This window comes from Anabrus simplex, chromosome 1, assembly GCF_040414725.1.
Source record: "Anabrus simplex isolate iqAnaSimp1 chromosome 1, ASM4041472v1, whole genome shotgun sequence".
Lineage (NCBI taxonomy): Eukaryota > Metazoa > Arthropoda > Insecta > Orthoptera > Tettigoniidae > Anabrus > Anabrus simplex.
In genome coordinates this window covers 1,149,440,325-1,149,453,498 of record NC_090265.1, presented here as the reverse complement: position 1 = coordinate 1,149,453,498, position 13,174 = coordinate 1,149,440,325, and the positions used below count along the sequence as shown (strand labels likewise).

Genomic DNA, 13,174 nt, shown 5'->3' with positions numbered 1-13,174 from the left:
CATAATCTGCAGATTTCGTTCTACAAAAGGTTTAAGGTATTTACATTTTCCTTTTGGGTTTGTCATAGTTATTGTGATCTTGTGTTCTGAGATTCTATTCTGCAGACCCCAATCTTTTTGGTCGCTGCAGACCTCTGATGTTTTAATTTTTATATTGCTTGTTCCGTGTGTATCTTTACTATACTTGAGAGTGGAGAGTGATACCGAACTGCGTAAATTATTTTCTTAGAGTCTACGACTGGCTGAGCTTGTGTAACGTACTCCTGCAATAACCCTTCGATCTACGTTCTACAAGCTTCTCGAAACATCGTCGCATCTACGTCTCCATATACTCTGCAATATCTACATTTCTACTGGATTATATGTTTTCTACTGTTATTATTATCTATGTATTAATGGTTTAATCATATTTGGTGCTCACCCGTCTCGTCCCTCCCGTGTCTCATTACATACTGACTGCCATTTTGTGTTTACATTCTACGGTCTACGTCATCTGCTACATCACCCAAAACTTCTCGAAGTTACTGGGCTTCCTTTCTTGGCGTATATATAATGCACTGCCGTGCTTGTCTCACCAGCCTGGCATCGAATTGTATTACAGTGTGAGTGTCTGTGTGTGAGTGTCTGTGTGTGTGTGTGTGTGTGTGTGTGGAGGAGGCCACTGTCCTTGTGCGGCTTGCTGTATTCAAGCGCAAGTCTTTTCCGTCCAACTGGAAACATCGTATCGTCGGGACACTGGGTGAGCAAACACTTCACTTCTAATTTTGCAAGAACTAAATTCGCCCTTTCAGGCACTTGTCTGTTTATTCACTCTGCTTATAGAATGGCTTATTTTGTGCCTAATCTGTTTCGATGTTCTTTGGACTTAAAATTTTCATGACATAAAATGAAGATGAAAATCTAAATTTGGACTAAGAGTTACCACCGTCGACATGATATGTTCAAACCTTTTAAATAGCACAGTAGCCGGTGAAAGAACTCTCTCCAAGTATTGCGCAGTCGGATTCCTGTTTTTCTTTCATCCTTGTTATTTTTCATCTTCCTCCTTTCCCTCCTGTCCCTCCTTTGCTTGCATTATTAGAGTTTTGTAAAACACCCTGGAGGTGTTAGTTTTTATTAAATCGTGGCCAATAATTATGGTTGTCATGCTAAAATGTTGCTTTATGAAAAGTTTATCCTTGTTATCCTATAAAGGAATGTTATGAGTCTACGGTATGTGTAAATCGTTTAAAGTTTATGAGAAGACTTTGGGTAGCAGTTTCTTCCTTTGTTTTGATTGTTCGAACTCTGTGATCATTAATGAAAGTGGGAAATTGCATTACTGGACTTCATCTATGTTATCTCTTGGACTTTTTTCAAATCCCATGATAATCTGTGTATGTAATTACAAAGTCAATTGTCTAATATATTTCATTATCCGAATTGTCGAATGATGGTCCTTTTCTCATTTCTGGTACCCACCACAGAAAACTCTATTCCCCTCCCAGTGTTGCTTCCTATCACTCTGCTCGTTACTGTTTGTTTTACACAGAAGCTTGGCCTCATCAACCTTGTTAGGAGAGTTGGTGACATATTCTCGCCATTGCTTTGGAATCATCTCGTTTTTTCAAACAGCGCCGATGCAAAAATACTATGCCAAAATAACTTGTGCTGCAAAATTGCATTACACTTGTACGGTATTGATATGTTTTTACGCAAATGATACGCATCTCATGTTCACCAAAAGAGCAAAAGAGAGGAAGTATGGAATGTAGCGCACGTTAAATGTGTGGATCACGATTGTATTTGGGACGAGCCTGGGTTGCTGCGCGGAAATCCGACGTTGTGATATGGGTATTTTGTTCAAGCTCACAAGCCTCTGGTTTTATTTGTCATGTGGTGAGAGCATTCTTGCATCCTAGCTGACCCCTATGCTTACTTGGATTTGATCATGTTGGTCTCCAGGTTGTGTGTGTGTGTGCATTCATAGACGAGATTCCCGTTGGTCTCCGCATCTTGCGAATATTATATTTGTGCCTCCCTTATTTTCTCTATTATATTTGTTTTCAACTTTGTATGCCCAATTAGTAATTATTTTTAAAAAAATTTCTGTTAACATGTTTCATTGTTTCAGATATTGATTGATCTCAGTAATTATGGCAACCTATCATCTTACTAGGTTTTTTTCTCTTTGGCCAGGGTTTTTGCTTCTTGGTGCTTTTCTGATAGCTGGGGATGCGAGTCTCTTAAGGAGCTACTGTTGTAGTGGCCCGCGTTCTTTGAATGGATGTGGCTGTTGAGGCTGAACATTGCCATATACTCCATTACACAACTTTCTGAATTGTGTGTGTTCTTTTGAGCGTGTCCTACTTTTCACAGCGAAAAAAGGGATACTCTTTATTTTGACTTACTGTTCCGAGAAAAGGTTTGTTTTATTATTGATGTAATTCTCACTAATAGCAACGCTTCCATGACAACTCTGTTAGTGTTTGTTTAAGTTTTCTGAATTGAAAGAAAATTGACTATGCACATAGTATTCCTTGGACAGAACAGGTAAATTATTTGTTACTTGTATCCCCAGCTTTTGTTCAATAACTCATTTCATTCTTATGTTAATAATCCCTTTTCTTTTATTGGGGGTTATGCCTCTCTTACTTCCTCACCATAATTTAAGAGGCACGAGTTCAACTCCAGGCAGTTTTCAGCCTGTCCCTACCGAGTCTATTACGTACTACACTAATATGAGAGAGAGAGAGAGAGAGAGAGAGAGAGAGAGAGAGAGAGAGAGAGAGAGAGAGAGAGAGAGCAGAGAGAGAGAGAGAGAATATGTGTGTTTCGTCTCTTGCTCAGTTACAGCCTTCATGATTCTTAACATTCTCCATGTTATGACAAATTTTAACGAAATGCCTTGGAAACATACTGTTCTTTAGGGAACAGTTTTACATAATATCTATACATGGGCCAATAATCTCATACAAATTCCAATCACAAAACAATATTCATAATAATTTTTCCTTTGAATATGTACTGTACTTATGCAGACGTGTCTTAAAAAACTGCTTTATTGCATTAACATTGCTATCATGTTGGTTTTCTGCCCAATGGCAGATCCTTCAAGACTTTGGAAAAACCACATGGACAGTTTTTCTGAGACTATAAAAAGGCAGGTGGAGAGAGTGTCTGTCATAATGAAAACTGCCCAAATCGACTGTGAATGACAGTAGGCAAAGGAGCCTACCATAACAATCAAAACTTCTCAACCCCGTCTTGACATGAGAAACAAAGTATGGCCGCCTCCCAGCCGTGTCTTTCGGGTAATGCTAAGAGCTATGCAATTTAATAAAATCTTACCTGCAACGGGTACACTACAGTACCTAGAATTCTGTAAACAATGTAGAATTCTGTAGTGAAGCATGGGTACATCAACTGGTCTTTGTTTGTATAAACTTAACGATTGATAACAGATGCTGTTCTACTACTTACGTTGCTAATCAGTGCATAAACTTAAAGACTGATAACAGAATTTTTTTTTTTTTACTTACTTACCTTATTGTAACCACAAGATGTTCTGAATGACGGACTGGCTGGAGATTAAAGTTTACCCATTTCTTAAGTAGTCTTTGTTGTATTTTATCCAATATGCAGTCATTAAAAAATAAGCATGATATTTCTCTGGATCACTGCGTAACTGATTTTTGAAGTGAAAAACTTCAATCGTGTTTTCCTACCTTCATTTAATGGGTGCCCATACAACTTCTACCACTGGTACTGATATCTGTGTTTTGGATGGAATACAAGATTTTTAAGGCAGAATTTTCCATTAACAACAACTCATCCATCATTCAATACCTGACTGAAAACTTTGGCACGGACTGCACGTAGCGCTGCTATAAACACCAACCTCTTTCATTAGTGCAGTGATAATAAAACACTTTGTTCATTGCTCTGCTTGCTGCTTTACTCCCCGCTCCACTATGTTCCAAGCTTTAGAAGTTCCATTACAACAGAATGATCATGATACTCCACTTTCATTCACACTAGATTTACCAGCATAGATCTTCGTTCTAACACTAAAGCCTTTCATACAGAATTTTTAGAGCTTAACTCCAAATTTGTGTGCTTTGTTAGGGGAATACATTCGAAAAAATAAATGGCTGCTCCAAAAAACCACAGTTTAATCGAGTCATTTATATCCCTGTTGCCAAGGCATTCTCAATATTTTGGTTCAATTTATCAAAGAGGTGATGGGTTGGGTAGAGATTGCCTAGTTGATGGTTAGCTTCAGTATCTGTGAAGTGCCAGAATTTCAAGAAAAGAATAAAATGTTCCCGTGGCATTACCAGTCTTAAAACTTTAACATTGCATAAGCCATTGTTGGACCAGTAGGAGCTGATAATTGGGTGAGGAACAAATCCATACACATGATTCTTATTTCTTTTATGTTAGTTCCCTTTTATTTCAAATTTCTGGACTTGCATTTCTCATTATGATTTTGTTTCACCCTTAGCCCTCCATTTTTCTGAACACGCCTGAGTCTCCAGCTCCATTTAAAATTCTGCTTACAAAGGAATAAATGACTGCACAAACATATCAACAGCATATTCATTAAAATCAAATAAAACAAATACAGAAGAAATAATACTGAGGTGCAACGTTCAGCATTTTTAATCCTGAAATTATCTCAAGTCACATTCCATCCGTCATTGTGCTTTATGCGGAACTTCTAAAACACTTGCCAGGATGTAATCCAGGCTTACCTGTACATGCACTACAGAAAAAATCTGTCCTCACGTTGTCGTCCCTTCACTTCTCAGTCATCGAAAACTGCAGTTTTTACTTCTCCTCTGTGGACGACAATAAATGAAGTGTGACATTAGGGGTTTAACCGACTGAATGTTTACATTGGCATACCGGTTAGTATCACGCACAATTTCCATCAATAACCCATCAGTCACGAACAACTGAAAAGAATCAAGTTCACTCTTAGGTTTAGTCCCGTGGTGTGGTTTATAGCTAGAAGTATCTGTGAATGGGATTTTTTAAAAGTCCAAGTCACAGTAATCCTTCCAGTGGTCAGTAGAGATACCAGCACAGACATTTTGTATAATTTTCTCGCTATTGGGGTCTTTGTCACTGAATTCACTAACACAATATAATTCTACAATAACTGTATCACCAGTAAATTAAACAATGCTCCCACTATTGCTCAAATCAACATCACTTTCGTTTAAATGTGTCTCTAATTATTTCTCACGCTCCTCAAATTATGGCATGTTGCTAAGCAGCATCTGTTTACTAACTTGCATGATCTTCAAAGAACCCTCCATGAAGCCCGAGTTCAAAGAGATAACAAAAGTGGGACTCAAACTGTCGTCAACAGTTTGCAGTGGGTAACTATATCTGATTCGTGCATGTGTAACGCGACAAAGGAGTTATACAGAGAAGAAAATAGTGTCGGGTATTGCCCAACATAGGATCTGTGCAGGATAATTTCGCTGTCAGGCATGGCTCGCAGCTGAGCTCTAAAGGTTAAATTATATAGCATCCCTGTTGGTTTCCAGAAACATCATTTAGAGTAAATTGTCAACCACAAAGTGAGAGTATATGACAAGGGGCTGTCGCTCTTCAAATTGCAACTGAACTTTTGCTTCCCCAGGAAAAAATAAAGCAGCACATATCATTTCTGCTTATATCACCCCAACTATGGTCTGATTTACCTGATTGTATCTTAGTTTGTTTACTGTTACTTTAATTATGGCTATCGTTTATCTCTGGTGATTCCAGAGGATGCTAGTGAAGACGACAAACTTCATAAAAATTTTAGATATTTAATACCACTACTTTTGATATTTTCAAATTCTAAAAGATCCTCAATATCCAACTCCTCTAACGGTTTTTCTAAGCAAGATCTCGTGGGCCATAGTGAAGAATTCGAACTGGAATACACTCTGGGTAGCTGGCACTCCACTAATCTATGAAGAATACACATGCACACATTGCTTTCTGTGCGTATAACTGACAATAAGATAATCAAATCTGTCTGCAAGTATGTATGCAGCATCTTACCGTGATGCTGCAAAGAAAAGATGCCCACTTGTAAATAATGCAGCTACTTTGCATACTACCAAGGATATTCACACACATCCACAACAGATTTCCACCAGCCTATAACGACAGGTACAGCATAACAATACCTGATCAAACCTATTGTCCACCACTGTTGAGCAAGAAATCTAGAAAAAATGTGAGACACAGGTTGTTAAATAAATAGTTAAAGATGTATTACTTCCGTGCATCACGAGTCACCAGTGCCTTGTGGTAATAAGTATCTATTAAATGTACACGTATCCTACAGTACATTATGGGTACCCTGTGTGACTTGCTGTTGTGCTGTTATTAATATCCTAAGCAGCATTGGAATAAAACTTGTTCTTTTTGTCCAGCACCATATTTTAGTGCTAAACAAGTTGCATGTAACTCGCAAAGCAGTGAACATATTAAAATGCAAAAGGACAAGGCAAAACCCAAATCTTTGGCCAAAGATGGGGACTCGCCCTCTCTCCTCAACCATAGTTCTTATGGATTAGTCATTTCTCAGCTTCCAACAAGCACATTTCTATTTCCCAGGCTCATTAGGGAGGAAAGGATCCACATTTGTAGAACGGATGATTCTTAACAGATTTTCAGTCTGCTGGTTAAGTGTAATTAAGGTCAGATGAACAAAGAAGAGGGAAGGCACTAAGTACTAAAAGATTTTTACATGCAATAGAAGAATAGGAATATAGGACAAACACACAAAGAGCAAATGAACCAATAGGTTACTTTATGTAACGGGGAGGGGAGAAGCTGCTAATTTTTTAAACAAAGATAGAAAGCTGGAAACAATGTTAGGGGCATATACAAATATAAACAATTAGAGGTCAGCATGGGAAGATGGCATCCTTTTCAACTAAATGGAGAAAATAGACTAAATATAATAACACAATTGCTCCTTTTAATTGTTCCCTCCTTTCAAACTGAAAGGAAATTGTGCTTATTTGAAGCAGAAAATTACCTCTCAGAATGAAGGGGCAAACAATGAGCAGGTATGTAATTTATTAAATCTTCAACACAAATAACACTACGTTTCAGGCTCAAAAACTTACCTCGACTCTTATCTATTCTTTTAGTCTTCAGATGGTTTGGGAATTTTGATGATTTCATAGCAAGGTCTCCAGGAGCAGATTTGTAATTGGTATTCTCAAATATAATTGTTTGAACAGGAGGTGTCGTTCCATCCAGGACATTCTTTTCAACAACCTGGAAACAACACCTAAAAGTAATCACAGTAATCTTACCAATTTCAACATCTGCATAAACAATCCAGGTATACTTCCATAACCTTATTTTTGCAAGTATATAACAACCAACTTTATAAAAAATAACATACCTCATGAAGTTTCTCTCCAGCGATTAGATAAAATTTCCAACAATGTAAAAACAACAAAATATTATCCTAAATAAGGCAATTTTTAAAATGTACAAATAAAATTTAATTAATTTAATGTTATTTGCTTTACGTCCCAAAGCAATTTTTATGGTTTTTGGAGACTCCGAGGTACCGGAATTTAATAACGCAGTAGTTCTTTTACGTGCCAGTAAATTTACCCGACACGAGGCAGATCAATTTGAGCACCTTCAAAAACCACCGGACTGAGCCAGGATCGAACCCGCCAAGTGTTGTGTCCAGGTCCAGGATGGAAGGTCAGGTTGGTTTGAAACGAAGAGTGGAGTCCAGCAAGGAAGTTTTCTTTCACCACTTCTCTTCATAATCATAATGGATGAAGTTTTAAAAGCGATTAAGGGAAAGGATCCAACAACTAATGCCCTGGTTTTTGCTGATGATGTAATGGTATGGGGTGAGACAGAAGCGGAAGTACAAACTAGACTAGATCTCTGGCATCAAGCTTTTACAACCTTTGGTCTCAAAATCAGCAAAACGAAGACAGTTGGCTTGGTGACGAGTAGAAACTCTCCAACTGTTCATCTAAGAATTGGAGATGAGGAGATGGATATTGTAGACAACTTCCAGTATTTAGGCAGTGTTCTGTCATCAGCCAATACCATACATCAAGAGGTTAGTAACAGAATACAGAAAGCTTCCAAATTCTATCACGCTGTACGTCAAATACTTTGGGATTAAATATTTCCGTTAGTTTCCAAGATCAGCTTGTACAAAATATATCTAGTACCTATATTGACGTATGGCCTGGAAGCAGCAACACTTACTGGACCAACAAAGAGTCATCTTCAGGCAACAGAAATGAAGTTTCTCCATTCTTTTCTACAAAAAACAAAAATGGATAAAATAAGGAATGTGGATATCCGACAACAGCTTGGATTAGAAAGAAGCTTGGTGGAGACTCTAGAAGTGAAGAGATTGCAATGGTATGGTCACATGAAAAGAATGAACCCTCAGGGGACTCCTCGAACATTCGTTGACCACAATGTTCCTGGGAAGAGACCAAGAGGAAGACCTCGTGATGTTAGGGAAAAACAGATAATGAAGGACCTTGAAATTAGAGATGCAAACTGGTGTCGCATATGTGCAGCATCTGTGGATGGATAGAACAAACTGGAGGAGGCTAGCGCACCCAGCTTGCTGGAGTGAAGAAATGATGATGATGATGATGATGAAAATAAAATTGAGGTTAACATTCGGCCCATCTATTGAGATTTGCAAAATATTGCCTAAAGGTAAGGACAGTCCATGTATAAACCCATCTAATAAGTGATCTGCAGCTGCCCTGCCTAAAAATACACTATTCCAATACCTAATTGCAACTTTTGAAGATTTACACCCCTAAACCTTACACATAAGTCCAATTGTCCTCTCTGGACAAATTTGTCTAATAACTCGTCAAAACAAACAACGTAGTCAGAGCACTGTTTTAAGGCATTTTTGCAAACTTCCTTTACCTCATTGCGGACCGTGGACAGCGTAAGACGTTTAATGTTCCGCGCGAAGCAATGCTGTTTATATTCGCCATCTATGTATTCTTACACCTTAGTCAGCGTTACTGGTTGTAACAGGAAGTTGGTTGACCGTTTTGAGATAATCCTTGCTTTGAGTGGGCTCATGCTTGCTTATCTTAGCTGTTTTAGCGGGAATATCTCAGCACTTCCTCGCACGTCAAGACTGTACTTGAGATTCCAGTGCAGTGCGTGTCGTTCTTACCGAGTGTAGTATAATGGCTTATAAAAGAAAGTTTCTTAAGGAAGATTAATTATTAGATATTGTTCTCAATGATTATTCTAGTGATGAACTTATTCCTGAAATAGACTCAGATAGTGAAAGTGAGTGTGACGAGGAAATTTTGATTCCCGAATCCGATAGGCCTACAGAGAAAAGTGAATTGCCTGATACATATCATCCTAGTTATTGTCCACCCGTTCCACCATTTACAGAGAATTCAGGTATAAATGTTCAAATAGAAAATAAGCAGGATATTTTGAGTTATGTGAGTTTTCATGAATGACGAATTTTTTCAGTATGTGTGTGAGCAGACCAATCTATATGCGAGCCAAGTGATAAGTGCGGTGCCCCGGCCTTTCACAAAGAATTTGATCATGCAATTGTGGAAACCGATTAGTCCAAAATCCTGATATAAAATGTACCGGACAGAACTCCGATATTTTCTAATACAATGTTCCGAATATGCTTCCTTCATATTCTTTCATTTCTTCACTTAGGTGACAGTAATCATTATGCCGAAAATACAGATAGGCTGTATAAAATTAGACGTAGTTTGAAATCTGTCACACCCTAAATATTTACTAGAGGTAAGCACAAAAATATCATTTTTCTCACATTTATAGTTTAGGAGTAATTGTAAATTGTATTAAGTGATGCACGTCAAGAGGGCCGGGCATGAAACTGGCCGATCCCGGCATTCAAGTGTCCCACTCAAAAGCAGGTACTGAACGTGTTAAAATATGGGGCTAATCCATTAGTCTTGCCCACAGTAAAGTTTTGAGGAATTTTACTGTCTGGAAACATTGTTCTGAATGCTGCGGAGGTATTATCCCGAAAGTTGAGAAACATTTTTCCAGTGACAACCTAGAGCCCATACGGCTTCAGCCGATATATCTTTATGCACACTGCAAGTCTTTAAACTTGTTCCTGGCACTGCTAATTCCTTTGTAGCTGTGGATGTAGGGCTAACTCTTGGCTGTGTATCTTCAAGTGGATATGGAGTAGAGGTATTCTTTGCAAAGAAAGACGACGTTGTTTGATAAGAATTAGCTTTCATGTATTTTATACGAGTAGGTCCTTCAGCATGAGAAGTGACTGCTTGTTTACCCTTATCTTGATTTATGAGTTTCATTTCCGTATTGACAGATTACACATGTACAACAGATAAGAAAGGGTTTCCACCTTATCAATACTGTTTATTATTTATTATTTACATATTTTACGCCCACATTGGAGCACTTAAATGAATACATTTGAGTTAATTTCTTCTTTTTCTTCTCCCAGAACTTTCTCATCCTCTCCGACCTGGAAGCCCTTTGTGTGTCCGATATAGTATATTGTTTCCGTTCAACTGTTTTTAGTTTGAGACTTATGCTTTTGTTCTTCAAACTCCTCTTCTCTTTTCTGTCTTTGATTTGTTGCCGAGTTATACCCAATTCTTCCAAATCATCCTGAACTTCTTTGAACCAATTATTATTGATTTTATTTTTCAAAAAGTAATCAAATAGTTGTTTCAATATCCTGGTGTCTGGTAATCTTGATGTGACAGAAAACGGAAATTCTTTTACGCATTGTAGATATTATCGATTCACATTCACGATAGACAATGTTGTTAGGCAACAATCTCCACTGTCCATCAACTTGGTGTTTTTTATTAATACTTGTTCTAAGAATTCTTCTGTCAGTTTACTGTAATTTGTCTGTTGTAGATTTTACATTTAATTTGAATAAAGTTTCACTAGCATACATTGCCTCTGGTTTAACTATGGAATTATAGTGTTTCAGCTTAGAGTTTATCGGAAAGAGATTTTTTTTTTTTAATAGGTTGGCCAGGTAAGTCTTCGTGCTTGTTTAAATTTAGTTGTTCTGTGTTCTATTGCTTCTTTTTCATTTGTGTTCCATGTTATTATTTCCCCAAGATATTTGAATTTCTGAACAATTTTAATCTTTTTATTACTGTTCAGTTGAATAACTGGTAAATCAACTTTAAATATTAGCATCATTTCTGTTTTTTCAAATGAAATTTGTAATCCCATTTTTTTTTTTTTTTTTTGGCTATAATTTCTAGTTGTTCAATTTGAAATTTAGCCTCTTCTATTGTATTTGCAAGTAATGCCAAGTCGTCCACAAAAGCAAGGCAGTTGAGTTTAATACTTCTACCGATCTTGATAGTTGGTTGGCATTTCTTGTTCCATTCATGCATAACCTTCTCCAATGCACAATTAAATAACAATGGTGAGAGTCCATCTCCTTGTTGAAGTCCAGTTCTTATAGTGAATGATTCTGATAATTCACCTCTAAATTTAACTTTTGCCTTCGTATTTTTAAAAGTCATACTAATGAGGTTAACAAGTTTTTGGTGTAATCCAAATTCTTTAAGGCTTTTTAATATGATTCATGATGAATACTGTCGTATGCTTTTTTAAAATCTACAAACGTGATGACTAGACCCTTACTTCGAACTCTTTGGTGCTTCATTATCCATTTTAAACTAATGATTTGATCTGGACAGCTTCTACCTGGTTGAAATCCTCCCTGATATTCTCCAAGTTCTTGGTCGAGTTGTTCTTGGATTCTTGTGTATGTAATCCTGGATAAAATCTTGTATGTAATATCAAGCAAGGATATCCCCCGATAATTATTTCGATCGGAACGATCACCTTTCTTATGCAGCGGGTGGATTATCGCTGTATTCCATTCCTCGGGAAGCTTCTCCATGTTCCAAATATCAATGATGTATTTATGTAGGTTTTGAATAGTCTGATCATTAGCATTCTTCCATATTTCTGCTACTATTTGATTCTCTCCTGCTGCTTTGTAGTTTTTAAGTGCATTAATTGCATGTTTTCACTTCATTGTAGACTGGTGGTATAATCTTTTGTAATGGAGTTTTATTTTTTTGGGTTCCAAAGGATCCTCACAATTAAGTAACTCTAAAGTATTCTGCAAGGATGTTAGCATTATCTTGATTAATGTGTGCCATTTTTCCATTTTTATTCCTTAACATAAGTGTGGGAGAGGTAAACTTAGATTGATATTGCTTGAATGTTTTGTAATGGTCTCTTGTTTTATGCTGATTGAATGTTTCCTCTATTGTGCTAAGCATTTCCTTTTGATAATTCAAATTGTCCTAATTTCCTTAGCTGTTTGTCTTCTGGCATTAATTAGTTCTTCTCGAGAATTTTCTGTTTTCCTCTGTTGATCATTTAACCATGCCTTGTGCATTGCTTGAATTGCTTTGTCAGATTCCCCGTTCCACCACGCATGTTTCTTTCTCCTTTTAATTGGAGCGATTTCTTCAGCTATGGTTTTTAAGTTTGTTGATCGTCTCTAATTTGTGATTTAAAGGTGTTTTGGATTTCTCTAAATATATTTTATTATTTATTAAGTAACTGGGATCATAATTTCTCCTTGCTTTGAGATGATTATGTTTGTGTTTCCTTTCTGGTGTTAACTTGATTTTTATTTTTGAGATATAATGATCCGAGTCAATGTCTACCCCACGGAGGACTCTGACATTATAATTTCTTTATGATAATCTTTATCCATAGCAACATGATCAATCTGAAACTCTCCCAATTTTACGTTAGGGCATTTCCATGTCATAAGTTTACGTGGTTGCCTCATGAATCTGGTGGTTTCCAAAACGAGTCCATGATCTGCACAAAGTTCAATTAATCTTTGGCCATTTTTGTTCGTTAATTTATGAGCTGGCCATTTTCCTACAACTGTGCTATACTTCTTCTCTCTTCCTATTTTAGCACTGAAATCTCCAAGTAAGATTTATATATGCTCATCCGGGATCTTCGATATTATGTAATCAAGTTCTTCCCAAAAGTTTTTAACTCCTCCTCTATCTTCATTGTTTTTGACATTTGTTGGGGCATGGACATTTATTAAAGTATAAGTTTTATTCCCTACTTTAACTGTTAGAATTGCCATCCTCGAAGAGTTTGAAGA

The 13,174-nt window shown here is 37.1% G+C and overlaps 1 protein-coding gene across 4 annotated transcripts in view; it reads right to left on the bottom strand.

The window, feature by feature from the left end:
- LOC136858113 (protein PRRC2C) overlaps positions 1-13,174 on the bottom strand; it is a 708,190-nt gene that overhangs the window by 220,256 nt on the left and 474,760 nt on the right. For all 4 annotated transcript variants that reach the window (XM_067137420.2, XM_067137417.2, XM_067137419.2 and 1 more), the window contains exon 25: positions 7,125-7,278. In XM_067137420.2, the coding sequence (XP_066993521.2) occupies positions 7,125-7,278 (154 nt within the window). The remainder of the gene's footprint in view (positions 1-7,124; positions 7,279-13,174) is intronic.